General features: G+C 42.5%; 1 protein-coding gene across 6 annotated transcripts in view; it reads left to right on the top strand.

Moving 5' to 3' along the window:
- The window catches only part of synj1 (synaptojanin 1), a 71,834-nt gene that overhangs the window by 5,604 nt on the left and 52,560 nt on the right, over window positions 1-13,670 (top strand). For all 6 annotated transcript variants that reach the window (XM_042333837.1, XM_007906715.2, XM_007906716.2 and 3 more), the window contains exons 3-5: window positions 10,734-10,820; window positions 11,720-11,987; window positions 12,378-12,603. In XM_042333837.1, the coding sequence (XP_042189771.1) occupies window positions 10,734-10,820; window positions 11,720-11,987; window positions 12,378-12,603 (581 nt within the window). The remainder of the gene's footprint in view (window positions 1-10,733; window positions 10,821-11,719; window positions 11,988-12,377; window positions 12,604-13,670) is intronic.

The raw sequence follows: 13,670 nt of genomic DNA on the forward strand, positions 1-13,670 counted from the left end.
TTTACAGTGTGTTCTGTGAAGCGCTTTGGGACGTCCTCCCGACGTGAAAAGCGCTATATCAAATGCAAGGATTATTATTATTATTATTAATCCAGGGCTCTGTGGATATGACAAGCCTCCTTCTGACTCCACAAGGAGAAATTATAAGCATATCTTCAGCTCTACTAGCCTAAGTCTCATTGGGTGTAAGGAAGTGTAAACATATTCTCAAGTCTACCGTCTAAAATCTCACTGGGTGCAGCGTCTTGCTGTATCAATACTGTAAAATTTACCAGTAATTTGTACTGATAAGCCATTAGACTATACCAGGGGATCTCAGACTTTATCACAGTGAGAGCTTCCCGCCAGGACACAGGGCCAACCCGCAAAGCCCAGTACAACTGAGAGGCGTGTAACCAGCACCTGTGCAGTCCTGTAGTGTAGTGGTTAGAGGACTCACAAATGAGAGGACCTGGGTTCGATCCTGGGCAGGGCGAAACGTTGGGCTCCACGTGCCTCTGTTTACCTAGCATTAAGTAGGAACCCGGTTGTTAGTTGATTGGTGGAATACTTTTCAGAGGGGTAATAATTCTTTCTAAAAATAAAAATAAATCATCTGGTCCCTCATTCCACGACTGCCTGTGGGACACTGCTGTGTGCAATTGGCTGCCATGTTTCGCCCACAAAATATGCAATCATTCACTTTGCAATATATTCCGTGAAGCACTTTGAGACGCCTGGAAGATGTGATAAGGCACTATATCAAATGGAAGGATTATTATTATTACCTCCCTTGACTCACGATCCCCAGGGAGGTGTGTACCACAGTTTCAGAACTGCTGCACTATTCCATACATTTGCTGTAACCGTTACCTGGTAAAGCTGGTGTTAGTACCGTAGTTACTAACATGATGTTTGTCTGATCTTTACACAAGTCTTTTCTGACTACAGTAGTAAACAACATGAACTAAGACCTGCTTCTAACTAGCTCTAAGTACTAAATTGCTGAAAACAATAGAAAATGTCTGGCAGATGCAAAGTAGTAAATTTAATTTTATGCATCTTATGATGTTATAAAGCCTTTACAGTTTATACCGTCAGAACTCTGAGATTTAATTATTGTCTGCATCTCATTGGAAGCCATTTGTGAACATAAGCAATTTTCCAGTTTTTCAATATAAAGGAATAACTAGTTAAAATTGAATGTCCTTTGAATGGGGCGGCTTCAAATAGAACACAGTAGTAAGAAACAAATACTTTAGAAAATCTAAATGAAACCACAATAATTTCCTCCGTATAAATGGCTCAGTCGTTATTTATACAGGTGTTGAAACAACACGTGTTTTTATTTCTGATTATTCAAATACTATTATTATTTCCAACCTCTCCGACCTGCTTGTACCCCACTCCTCTCCCTGCCTTCTTTGCTCAGCTGGCTGTGGCCTCCAGCATGTCCCTCGTTCCCTCCGCTTCACCAGCGGCGACCGTGTTTTCAGTCATTTTCACCCAAACCATGGAAGTCTCTGCCTCTATCCCGCCACCTTGCTTCTTCTTTGCCCGTCTTCAGATCACATCTGAAAAACTTCCTCTTCGGCCATCCCTAAGGTCACCTCAGGCCCTGCGTCAAGCTCTACCTTTGTTAAGCACTCTGAGACGCTACCCCGTGTGATAGACACTATTACTTTACTTTGAAATGGAATGATTTATGAAGTAATCGTGGTGGGCAATATATGCCATCAGAAACAAAAAACAATTTTAGTTTTTGGAGGGGAGGGCGGCAGATTCAGATGTATTATCATTATTATAACAACACCAGCATGAGGTTTGATGTGCTGAATGATCTCTGTGAGGTAACATTCTATGATTTACACAGTTTATCAGTTGCAGACGTTTCGGCATTTGTGTTTGATTTGTTGCATAAATCAAAACATTTGGGTTTTAAAGTAAATCAAAACATTTGGGTTTTAAAGTTGGTGAGAAGAGATTGAAAAAACAGCACTTCTTTTTATTAAATAATATTAAATGAAATGCTCGGAGAGAATTCTAATGAGACATTTCTCCTAGAAGTGACCTTGTGGTTGCTGAGAGTACTGAAAGACCTTGGGTATGGATCCAAAGGATTTATTGTGATCCTGCAGTTTTGTTTATCTGCGCAAACAGACTACACTGTCTGGGAGATATTTCACAAGTAGGAGAAGGAGAGCATGAAGCTTCCCCCCCCCCCCCCCCCCGACTCTCTTCCCCCTCCTCGCTCCCTCCCTTCCCTCACCCTGACCATTTCCCCCCTCCTCGCTCCCTCCCTTCCCTCCCCTCACCCTGACCATTTCCTCACTCCCTCCCTTCCCTCCCCTCACCCTGACCATTTCCCCCCTGCTCGGGTCATGACCCAACTGTGCAGCGCCTTGGGACGTCCTCCTGACGTGAAAGGCGCTTTATAAATGGAATCTTGTTGTTGTTGTTTATAGACCTGTCTGCTCCCCAGACTTCAGCCTGCCCCAAGTCTCCTACCTTCCCACCCCACCGTCGGCAGTCGGGCCTTCAGCCTCTCTGCCCCTACCCTTTGGAATTCCAACATACAGTCCCTTTGCCTCGCTTCACCCTTGCCTTCTTCCAGGCCCGTCTCAATACCCTCGCCTTCGGCCAGTCTCCTAACCCTACCCTCCCCTTCGACCGTCCCTTCGGTCACTCCTACCCTCCCTGCCCTCCACCCCACCTGATCCCCAACCCCTGACTATGCAGTGCCTTGGGACGTCCTCCCGACGGGAGAGGTGCAATACAAATGTAATTTGTTGTTGTTGTTTACTGCTGGAATTCCCTGTTAGCAATGTTCTATCCAATTAAAGTTGTGTTGGGGCAAAAAGGTGATAAGCAAGTAAAATTTTAGATGGTGGAATTTGACATTTTATTGCACATAGTTGTTGCATTCGAACGAGCAGCATCCCAGGCCAGCATGATATTAGGGCAACACATTTGATATTCTGACTGCTCTGCACTTTTTCACATCTGTCGCATTGCAAAATATATTTGTCTTGGCAATTTTTAATTCAAAGTACTTATTTGGGACATCCTCCTGATGTGAAAGGCGCTATGCAAATGTAATTTGTTGTTGTTCCCTTCCAAATGTTTTACAAAGAAACTGCGACATAACCCTTTTTTTTAGATATTTGTTATTTTTTCCAACGTGCTTGCTTGAGTCATTCTCCTCCTCTTCCGAGGCCAGTGACTTAAAACATAAGAATTGCCAAATAAAAGAAGACCGAGGTCCATCCAATTCACCTTCCTCAGCAGTCTCATGCACATGTCCTGCCTATGGGTGCCAGTAGCCCCTGTGGTATCTTATCCCAGTGGTGGTTCTGCATTTTCAGGTGTGAGCTGAGATAATCACAGGCTATTGTGTAAATGCAGAGGATGGCTAAAAGCTCAGCTGTTGCCCTCACTCAATGGCCGTATCTGCACAGTTCTAGCGGAGGTCACTGGATAGTAAGGTGTACAAACTGTGGCTGAACTTCCTTCTCTTCCCTGGCTCGCTTTCTCTACTGCTATCTGGTAAAACACTGCTTGTCCAGCTAGGACCACGTTACCTGTTTGGGCTTTGACCTGCAGGCTTAACAGCAGCAAAGTGGGATGATTCGTCCACCCCCATCTACCTAACTCAGGAATATAAGTCAGTTATAGCACCATTGTTCCATCTGAGATAGAAGTGTTCCAGCTCACTGCAGACTATTGAATGAACCTTGAATTTATCCAATTCAGTGTGGATCTGTGCTAGTCCTACGCTTGCCCAGTTATTTTTAACATTCAAATGCATGACCAATTTCTTTGCACCGAACATCATCCATGATTAATAAGCCAAGCAGATGACCTACCTACTCTCTTAACAGTTTTTTTCCGGTTGTGCAAGAGTGATTTAAAGCATGTGATGAGTTGGGCCTATCCATGGAGTTTAACTATAATAATAAATAGTAATAATAATCCTTACATCTGATATAGTGCCTTATCACGTCTTCGAGACATTTCAAAACACATCACAGAATATGCTACAAGTGAATTGACTGCATATTTTGTGGGCGAAACACAGCAACCAATTGTGGATAGCAGTGTTCCATAAACAGTCATGGATTGAGTGACCAAATTATTGTTTAAAAATTTTTTTTAAAAGGGATTATTCTAATAAATAGCAAATTCTAATAAAGCTGTTGGCAGAATTGGGCCTTGTATTTAGTTCGAGATTAACGGAGGATATAAAAGAAGTGGCATCAAACTCTTGAAACATATGCCCATAAGATATCAATTTCAAATAAGTTACTTTAAATGTAGTTTTTTTAAAGTGTCTCCGATTTGACACTGCATCTAGATTCGACAGTTAAGTGAATCATCTATTTTCTTTCCCTCTCATTTGAATTAGGATCACAATTTTATTGTATAAACCCTTAGTGTAGCATAATTAAACCATGAATTCTCCATACTTTTTTACTTTCCTATCTCACCCTTGGCATGGGTAAGAGCGGGGGAGTGGGACAAGTTGGATAGTTTTCAACGACCAGGCATGATAGGCCGAATGGCCTCCTTCTGTGCTGTAAGATTCTATGATTCTATTCTACGAACTACATTTTTTTTTACACTGAATTGAGTTGCAGATTACATTCTGAATGAGAATAGCAACCGCTGCAGTCAGTCCCTGCCTCTGCTTTCTGCGCTGCTGGCTTTGGTCCATTGATTGTTCCTCACTCCCTCTGGCCCACAAGCGGTGGCTCAGCGCCACTGCCTACAACTCTCTTCCAAAATCCCTTTGCCTTATTCTGTTTCTCCCACCTTTTAAAACCCTTTAAAAACTTTTTTTTCAATCTTGCTTTTTGTCAAGATCTATAAATTTCCTCCTTTCTTGCCTGATTGGGGATTGTACCAATCCTGAACAAATCATTGGAGAAACTAATCTGTTAGACAACACAAACCTACTCATTGCTTTGTAGGTGAACTGTTCTTTTGAAGCACTTGCCTCACAAGCGAGAGGACCTGGGTTCGATTCCCGAGCAGTGCGAAATGTTGGGCAAATTTCCTTACTCCACACGCCTTTGTTTACCTACCAGTGAAATAGGAACCGTGTTAGTTAGTCGATTGGCGGATCGCTTCTCCAGGAGTAATAATCCCTCAAATAATAATAATAATTTGGTCACTCAATGCTCGACTGTTTCTGGGAAGCTGCTATGTGCAATTGGCTGCAGCGTTTTGCCCACAAAGTGTACAGTCAGTTCACTTTACAGTATATTCTGTGACGAACTTTGAGACGCCACAAAGACGTGATAAGGCACTATATCAAATCGAAGGAATATTATATTATTGAAGTGGAAATGAGGGGGAACACCGTCATTTCTGTAAACGTCTTTCCTTTTGTTGATCCATTTTTCAGTAGTTGATGTGAGCTGAGCCCACTCAGACTGTTTTGTTTGAAGGAGGAAACTGCAGTGAATTGCAGCACTGGGAATGCAGAGGGGGAGAAGCCAAATAGTTGGCATTTCTGTAAAATTGTTACTGAGCTCTGTGTTCAGCTTGTGTTGAAATCTGGAACGGTCTCCCCCAAAAGGCTGTGGATGCTGGATCCATTCACATTTTCAAGACGGAGGTAGATAGATATGTTTTAGGTCAGGGCATTAAGGGACATGGGGCAAGGGCAGGTAACTGTGCTTGAGGTACAGATCAGCCATGATTTTATAATGCTCGAGGGGCTGAATAGCTTACTCCTGTTTCTATATAATGATCGTATAATAATCCTTGCATTTGATATAGTGCCTTATCACATCTTCGAGCCTTCTCAAAGCGCTTCACCGAATATACTGCAAAGTGAATTGACTATTTTTAAAGGGATTATTCTAATAAAATATTTGTTTCTATGTTTCTATGTTCTGTGTTTCAGATTTTGATGGGTTTTTTGAATGCAAATTGTTGCATTTTAAAATTTGTTTCCATTCTCTATTTTCATTGACTTTCTCACAACATATGGAGCCGGCTCCCTAGGGAGACAGTGAAAGCAGAAAGCATTGATGCTTTCAAGAACTAATTCAATAGATTTATTTAGATTGCACAGAGCAGTTGAATCTTGGGGGTGGGGTTTTGTTCTGGTACGCTGCAGGTTGCTGACGAGAAAAAAATAATCTTAAAGGGTGAAAGACTGAATGAATAGGTTTTTTTTAACGTTTGTGACATAAAATTTCTCCTCATTCCTGCCCACGACTGTTTTTAACCTGGAATTTTTTATTCACAGTGTTTCAAATGCAACCAGACATTATCAAAAACCCTCTCTAATGATAATCCTTGCATTTGATATAGCGCCTTGTCATGTTATTGAGACGTCTCAAAGCACTACACAGGAAGTTGTAAAGTGGAGTGACAGTATATTTTGTGGACGAACGGCAGCAGTCAATTGCGCAGCAGTATGGAGTCCTGTAGCTCAGTGGTTAGAGCACTCGCTTTGCAAGCGAGAGACCTGAGTTCAATTCCAGGCAGAGGGCGAAACCTTGGGCAAGTTTCCTTACTCCACACAGAGCCTAATAATAATCCCCCCAAAACCAAAAACAATAATAAATTGGTCATTTTCAATCTACGACTGTTTGTGGGACATCGCTGTGCACAATTGGCTGCCGCGTTCGCCCACAAATATACAGTCAATTCACTTTACAGTGTGTTCTGTGAAGCGCTTTGGGACGTCCTCCCGACGTGAAAAGCGCGATATCAAATGCAAGGATTATTATTATTATAGTATCCCATAAACACACACAAAAAAGACCCTAATAGAAGTCTGCATTTTAAGACTAGAATCTGAGCAGTGTGAACCTAGGGTATAGTTTTAAATTTGGGCAATTTCATTTTTTTCTGGTCAGATGGGCGTCGACACAGAAACTCATCACGATGCTTAAGAGTATCCAAAGAATTCCATGCATCCAACATGGAAATTCCAGAGACAGATCGTTGGAGTGGAATGTGCACTTTTTCCCTGGAGGGACACATCCCGCTTTACCTAATTCCAGAAAGTATGAGGTGCAAATTGCAAGAGCCAAGGCTTGGGGACCCCAGAGCGTGTGTTGGGATAATGCTGGAGCCTAACCAGCTAAAACTGCGTGGCTTGCTATTGATAGCGGTGTCCAGCCATCTTGCCCGCTGCTTGGTGCCTGTTAATACAATACAAAATTACATTTGGATAGCGCCTTTTGCATCGGGCGAACGTCCCAAGGTACTGGACAGTCAGGGATTTGGACCCGAGCGGGGTGGGGGGCAGGGGGTTAGGAGGATGGCCGGAGAGGAGGGTCTTGAGACGTGCTTTGAAGGAGGAAAATGGATTGTGGAATGGAGTTCCAAAGGGTGGGGGCAGAGAGGCTGAAGGCCCGATCGCCGATGGTGGGGCACGTGGAGCAGGCCGGAGCCTGCTGAGCGGAGGGAGTGGACAGGTTGATATGGGTTAGCAGGTCAAAGAGGTAGGAGGAGGACGTGGAGGACCTTGAAGGCGAGGACGAGGATTTTTGAACTCTATCCTCTGCGGAAAATAATAATAAACCTTGCATTTGATACAGAGCCATATCACGTCTTTGAGACGTCTCAAAGACTATACTGTAAAGTGAGTTGACTGTATATTTTGTGGGCGTAAAGTGGCAGCCAATTGCACACAGCAGGTCCCACAAACAGTCATGGATTGAGTGACCAAATTATTATTTTTTTTTAAGGGATTATTACCCCCGGAAAGCGATCCCCAAATCGACTAAAAACTGGGTTCCTACTTACTGCTAGATAAGCAGAGGCATGAAGTCTTGCCTTACGTTTCGCCCTGACTGGGAATCTAACCCAGGTTCTCGATTGCGAGGAGAGTGCTCTAACCACTATGCTACAGGACTCCATAGGATGGGGAGCCAGCAGAGTCGGGCGAGGGTGGAGGTGATAGGGTCACGGACCTTGATGCGGTTGAGGACATGAGCTGCAGAGTTCTGGATGATCTGCAGCTTGTGGAGGGAAGAGATGGGGAGGCTGACAAGCAGGGAGTTGGCGTAGTCGAGCCTAGATGTGATGAATGTGTAGATCAGGGTTTCGGCGGCCTGAAGGGATAGGCAGTGGTGGAGCCAAGGGGCTGTTGCGGAGGTGGGGAAGGCAGAGCGGGTCATGGCTCGGGTGTGGGGTAGAATGGACAGTTGAGGGTCAAACAAGATGCCAAGGTTCTAGACTGGCTCAGTGAGGTGGAGTGTGCAGCCATGGATGGTGATGCTGCCAGTGCCTGAGGTGTGGAGGCGCTGATGGGAGCCAATCAGCAGGACCTCGGTCTTGTTGGCGTTCAACTGTAGAAAGTTGTCTCTCATCCAGGAATTGATGTCTGACAGACATTCTGTCAGGACAGCAGTGGTCCTGGAGTTGAGGGTGGAGGCAGAGAGATACAGTTGGGTGTCATCTGCATTCATGTGGAAGTTGACCCAGGTCAACGGATAATGTCACCAATTTCACCAGCATGTACAGGTTGAAGAGGAGAAGACCAAGGACAGCCCTGAGGAATGCTGCACAAGATGATGCATGGGCTGGAGGAGAAGCCGTTTTTTAGAGATGGCATCAGCAGTGCCCTGGAATACTGTGGATCCTCTTGGCTCAGGAACCGGACTACCGAGACCACCACAGAGGGTTGGCTCGATTCCAACATCACGTTGCCAAACATGTCGCCTTGGAGCCACTCAGCTCCAAGGAGACCCTACTTAATCAATTTGAAAGTATTGCTGTCAGACAAGAAAGAACGAAATTTAGCCTCTCTGTGTAACACGATTAGAATCGTCAATTAATTCTCTTTAACTATAATTCCAAATCGTGCTTATTTTTCAAAAAAAAGAACTCTAGTTTCTAAACTGAGAATTAAGTTGCTACATTTTTTTTAAAAAGGACTTCAAAATACCTGAGATATATAGGTTTTATAATAATAATAATCCTTATATTTGGTATAGCGCCTTTCACATCCAAAATAAGTTCCAAAGTGCTTCACAGTCTTCAATAAAGCATAGTGACTGTGTTTTGTGGGCAAATGCGGTAGCCAAGGTTTGCATTAAAATCAGCACTGTGCTTTTCCAGTAAATGTTCCTGCAGTAATAACCTTGTTTTTCAATGGGTGAGAGTTTGACATTGAAAACAAATTATTTAAATTAAAAACTGAAATTTCTTGAAGTGTTTTCAGTGGGTGGCAGGGGTGGAACCCAGTATGATACAAACTGTCTTTGTACAGTCATGAAGATTTTTAATCTCTTTAAATTACCTATACAATTAAATTAATCTCATTTTCTTAGAATACTGGTAATGTTGAGGAGAAACTGTAACATAAGAAGCCCTGATTATGGCAGTGTGACCTTCAGTTCCTGCACCAAGAACATTGACGCTACTTTGCTGAAGTTTTGTTGTTCCTAGAACTGACAGTGAAAATGCCAAATAAACCGATCTAAAGTAGTCATCATTATAATATTTGGTGCGTAGTTGACTGCCGCGATTCACCCGCAGTACAGCCAATTCACTTTACAGTATATTCTGTGAAGCGCTTTGAGATGTCTCAAATTATTAATATTATAGAATTATTATTAATGATAATAATCCTTGCATTTGATATAGCGCTTTTCAGGTCGGGAGGACGTCCCAAAACGCTTCTAGTATTTAATACTAGATAATACTTAATAGTATTTAATTTCATCCCCCTTCAATCAAGGCAGCTCTCAGGTTCTTGCAGAAACATTTTTATCAAAACCCACAATGGGTATGCAACTTAATGTTTATTATTCTCTAAAATATTTAAATTCCAGGAAGGGAGTTAGATTATTAACTACTGCGTACTTCCTTCGTTGAAGCAGGGTCTGTAAGTCCTTTTGGAAGAGAATTAGGTCGCTCCTTGAAGAGGAAGAATATTAAAGGGAATGAAGAGTGAGCAGGACAGTGCAAATAGACTAGATGGTCCAAGTGGAGAAACACGCTGGGGCAGGACTTAATAGCACGAATGATCAAATTCTGAGCTGTAACATTCCTTAAATCTTATTGTTCCATTTTCACGTTTAGTCCGATCTATACAATTGAGGTGGAGGCCAAGTTGGCACTTTTCGGATTTCTCAGCCTACCATGCAGACAATCAACAAAAGTGGAGCTGGAAGCCACATCGGCAGGCTCGTTGAAACACAGTGTGACTGAGAGGGAGGGAGGGAGGGAGGGAGAGAGAGGATAGAACGAGAGAACGTGATAGGCAGGAGAGAAAAGGGGAAGAGGAGTGGGATGGAAGAGAGAAAACGAGGAGGGAAATGTGTGTGAATGTGGGAGGTAAGAGAGAGTGAGGGTCGCCACAAAGGAGGTAAGGGAACAGATGGAGGTCTATTGAGTCTGAAAAAGAGTGTGAGGGAAGAGAGAGATGGGAAAGAGCAAGTGAGTGTGAGACATAATTTGCAATAGACCTAAGGAAGCTAAAACTCCTGGAAAAAGGCCAATGATAGACAGACAGACACACACACACACCCAGAGTAACACACAGAGGGAACCAGCCCAAAGAGAGATTGGCATTGGGAGGAGGGATGGGCAGAGACAGGAAGTGAGGGAGATAAAGGCAGAAAAACACATGGAGACTAACAGAAGGTATTCATTCACAAACTATACTGATCATTTAGAACTGTATCAAATATAGTTACGCCTGTTATTAACAGCGCACTGAACATTTGGCAGTGGCCTATGATCATTCCATTAACTACCTTTCCTTTTCAAATTCTGTACAGCGGCAGCAGAGAAGGAGGCCATCAAAAGCATGTACACCAAACTAATAGATGCATATGGGCTTTTGGGAGTTTTGAGGCTGAATCTTGGTAAGTAGCATTGAACTATATGTTATAGTTTTATTCTTTATTTTTGTTTTTTTGAGTCATTGCTCGAATGGCTGTGTTTTGTACCTACAAAATCAACAAGATTACATTTGTATAGCGTCTTTCACATCGGGAGGACATCCCAAGGCACTGGAGTCCTGTAGCTAAGTATCTAAGCCTATGTAAGTGGATATTGGCAGGGTGCCATTAGAGCGAAACCCTATCCTGCATTTTTCAACAGAAATCAGTGGATAGAGATCAGGAGGTGAACTCTGCTTCATGTTATCATCTCTCTCCTTGCCCATTTCCAACTGATTACCATCTCAGTTCAGATGAGCTAACACAGATTGACCAGGGATTGAAGTTGAATGTGGGTTTTCTACATCTATATGGGTTAGTTCACACTTGTCCAGGGCTATTGAGAAAATCCCCAGTACCTAATGATTATCCTGTGAAGTTAAATTCCAGCAGTTGAGGATTGGCCTTAAAAATAATACAATGCAAGAAGCCATTTTGAGCATCATTGGGCTGAAATTCCAGTCGGCATTATAGGTTACCCCCTTGGCAATCAACGGTTATAATCCTATTTATTAGCCATCTGGAATTTCAGACTACCCAAACCCAAATTCCATGTAAATGCACAGTTCTTGAACATTGTTTCCAGTCCTGTCAAATACATATCCAATATCCTATCGGTCCAATTTGATAAACATTTTTCTCAAGTAGGACAGCTTTAAAATGTATGAAGTTTCCTTCAGTAATATTACTGTATTTGTTCTGGAAAGTTACACCACTGAGTCACTGTCGTTCTAGGGTTGCGGTATGGAGAAAAGTGAATAGCCATGTTTATTTATGCCAACTTCTTTACTGCTTGCCGACTCTATTGTATGGCTCTCTCACAGGTGACAGCATGTTGTATTACCTGGTCGTGGTAACTGGCTGTATGTCAGTGGGGAAGATACAGGATTCTGAAGTCTTCAGGGTCACTTCCACTGAGTTTATTTCTCTTCGAAGTGACCCTACAGATGAAGAACGCATCTCTGAAGTGCGGAAAGTGCTGAATTCGGGGAGCTTTTATTTTGCTTGGTCTGCCAGTGGAGTCAGTCTGGATCTGAGTCTGAATGCCCATCGTAGAATACAAGAGCACACAACTGACAATAGGTTCTTTTGGTGAGTTGGAGTTTCTATTAATGCATGTCATTGATTCCAGATTTTTTTTTGTTTAACCTTAGGTGCCATGATTTATTTTATTAACCAAAATATCAATTGTTTGTCATTTTCAGCAGGTATGTACTAATGGAATTCATGCTTTTAAAACTTGAACCTCAACATTTTTAAATGGGGAATAAATTAAGTCCTTGAACTGAGAAACAGTAAAAAAAGATATATAAGATGTACTATAAATAAGACGTATGTAATTTTCTTTTGAGGTTATCCAGAATTTAACACAATTGAATTTGGACTTCAATTCAGAAGTTGGTGTTCCTTTTCTAATGCGTTGATATAGAGGTTCTACTCTGGCCCAAAAAGTTAACTCTTGTTAAATTTTCTTCTCACTAGGAATCAGTCATTGCATTTGCACCTGAAGCATTATGATGTGAATTGTGATGAGTGGGTTCTGAGACTCATGTGTGGAGGAGTGGAGATCAGGACTATTTATGCTGCTCACAAACAAGCAAAAGCTTGCCTGATTTCACGTCTCAGCTGTGAAAGAGCTGGAACCAGGTTCAATGTGCGAGGAACAAATGACTCTGGACATGTAGCTAACTTTGTTGAAACAGAACAGGTACACTGCTTTGAAGACTGAATTTATTTTATTTTTAAAAACTTTTTTTCTTTATGTGATGTCTCTAACTGAAAGGTCACCATGAATTAACAAATTGCACAGCAACCAGGCTGCTGTTGGATATTTTTTAATGCTTTTATCAGCCATGTTCTCAATAATGCCTCATGATAGCTGGAATATACTTGATGAACCTGACTAATTCAAATAATCTGATTATATAAATGGCTCTGTCATGTGCAAACTGTGAAGATTAAAGTGCAGAGAATCACGGTTATGAAAACTCATGATATAATTAGAACTCTGAAGTAAACCTTGCCATGTCCATTTAAGCCTGGCTGCTCTTACTGGTGGTATTTTTGTCCGGTTGGTGCAGCAGTTGGGATTATCCTGATCCCTGTTGGTCTCTTTGGAGTCGTGAATGCATTCACCAGGATTAACAGAGCCATTTCCCAAGAAATCTCTACCTATCATGGGAGATCCCTGTCCTGCATCCAGAGATTCAGACCAGCCCATAAGAATGGGATTTCCTGATCTCCCTGTACAGTTGTTACTCCTCTATGTTATGTGATTGGAGAGTCCAGCACTGTTTCCTAACCTTTTCATTCTCTCCTCCCAACTGAAAAGTCATTCCAATTGTTCACATGAGAGAAAGCAATTTAACAGCAAGAGAATGAAATTTTGTCATCTGTTAACTAAAGTGGTTTGTCCTATGAATAGAGCCCTTCTCTGCAACGTGAACTACTTTGGAAGTAGAGAGACGGAGGTGTCGAAATCCTGAGTAGATATGTAGAGGTATTAAGAAAATCTGAGGGAGACTGGAGAGTGGGACTTGGCGGTATGGTAGGCTGGGGATGTCAAACGTGGGAGCTAAGAGTTTAGACATGAGTGAGAAGGACAAAAATGAGCCGATAGAGGAATGGCTTGTCGTGATGTTTTCACACTCTTCGTCAAATCCCTTCATCTCTGGCCACTTACCTACCTCTCCAACCTACTTACTCCCCATGCCACTACCCGAAGCCTCCGCTTGACTGGCTCCAGCTTCCTACTTGTCCATCGGGCCCTCCTTT

Source organism: Callorhinchus milii, unplaced genomic scaffold (genome assembly GCF_018977255.1).
Source record: "Callorhinchus milii isolate IMCB2004 unplaced genomic scaffold, IMCB_Cmil_1.0 Scaffold4, whole genome shotgun sequence".
Classification (NCBI taxonomy): Eukaryota; Metazoa; Chordata; class Chondrichthyes; order Chimaeriformes; family Callorhinchidae; genus Callorhinchus; species Callorhinchus milii.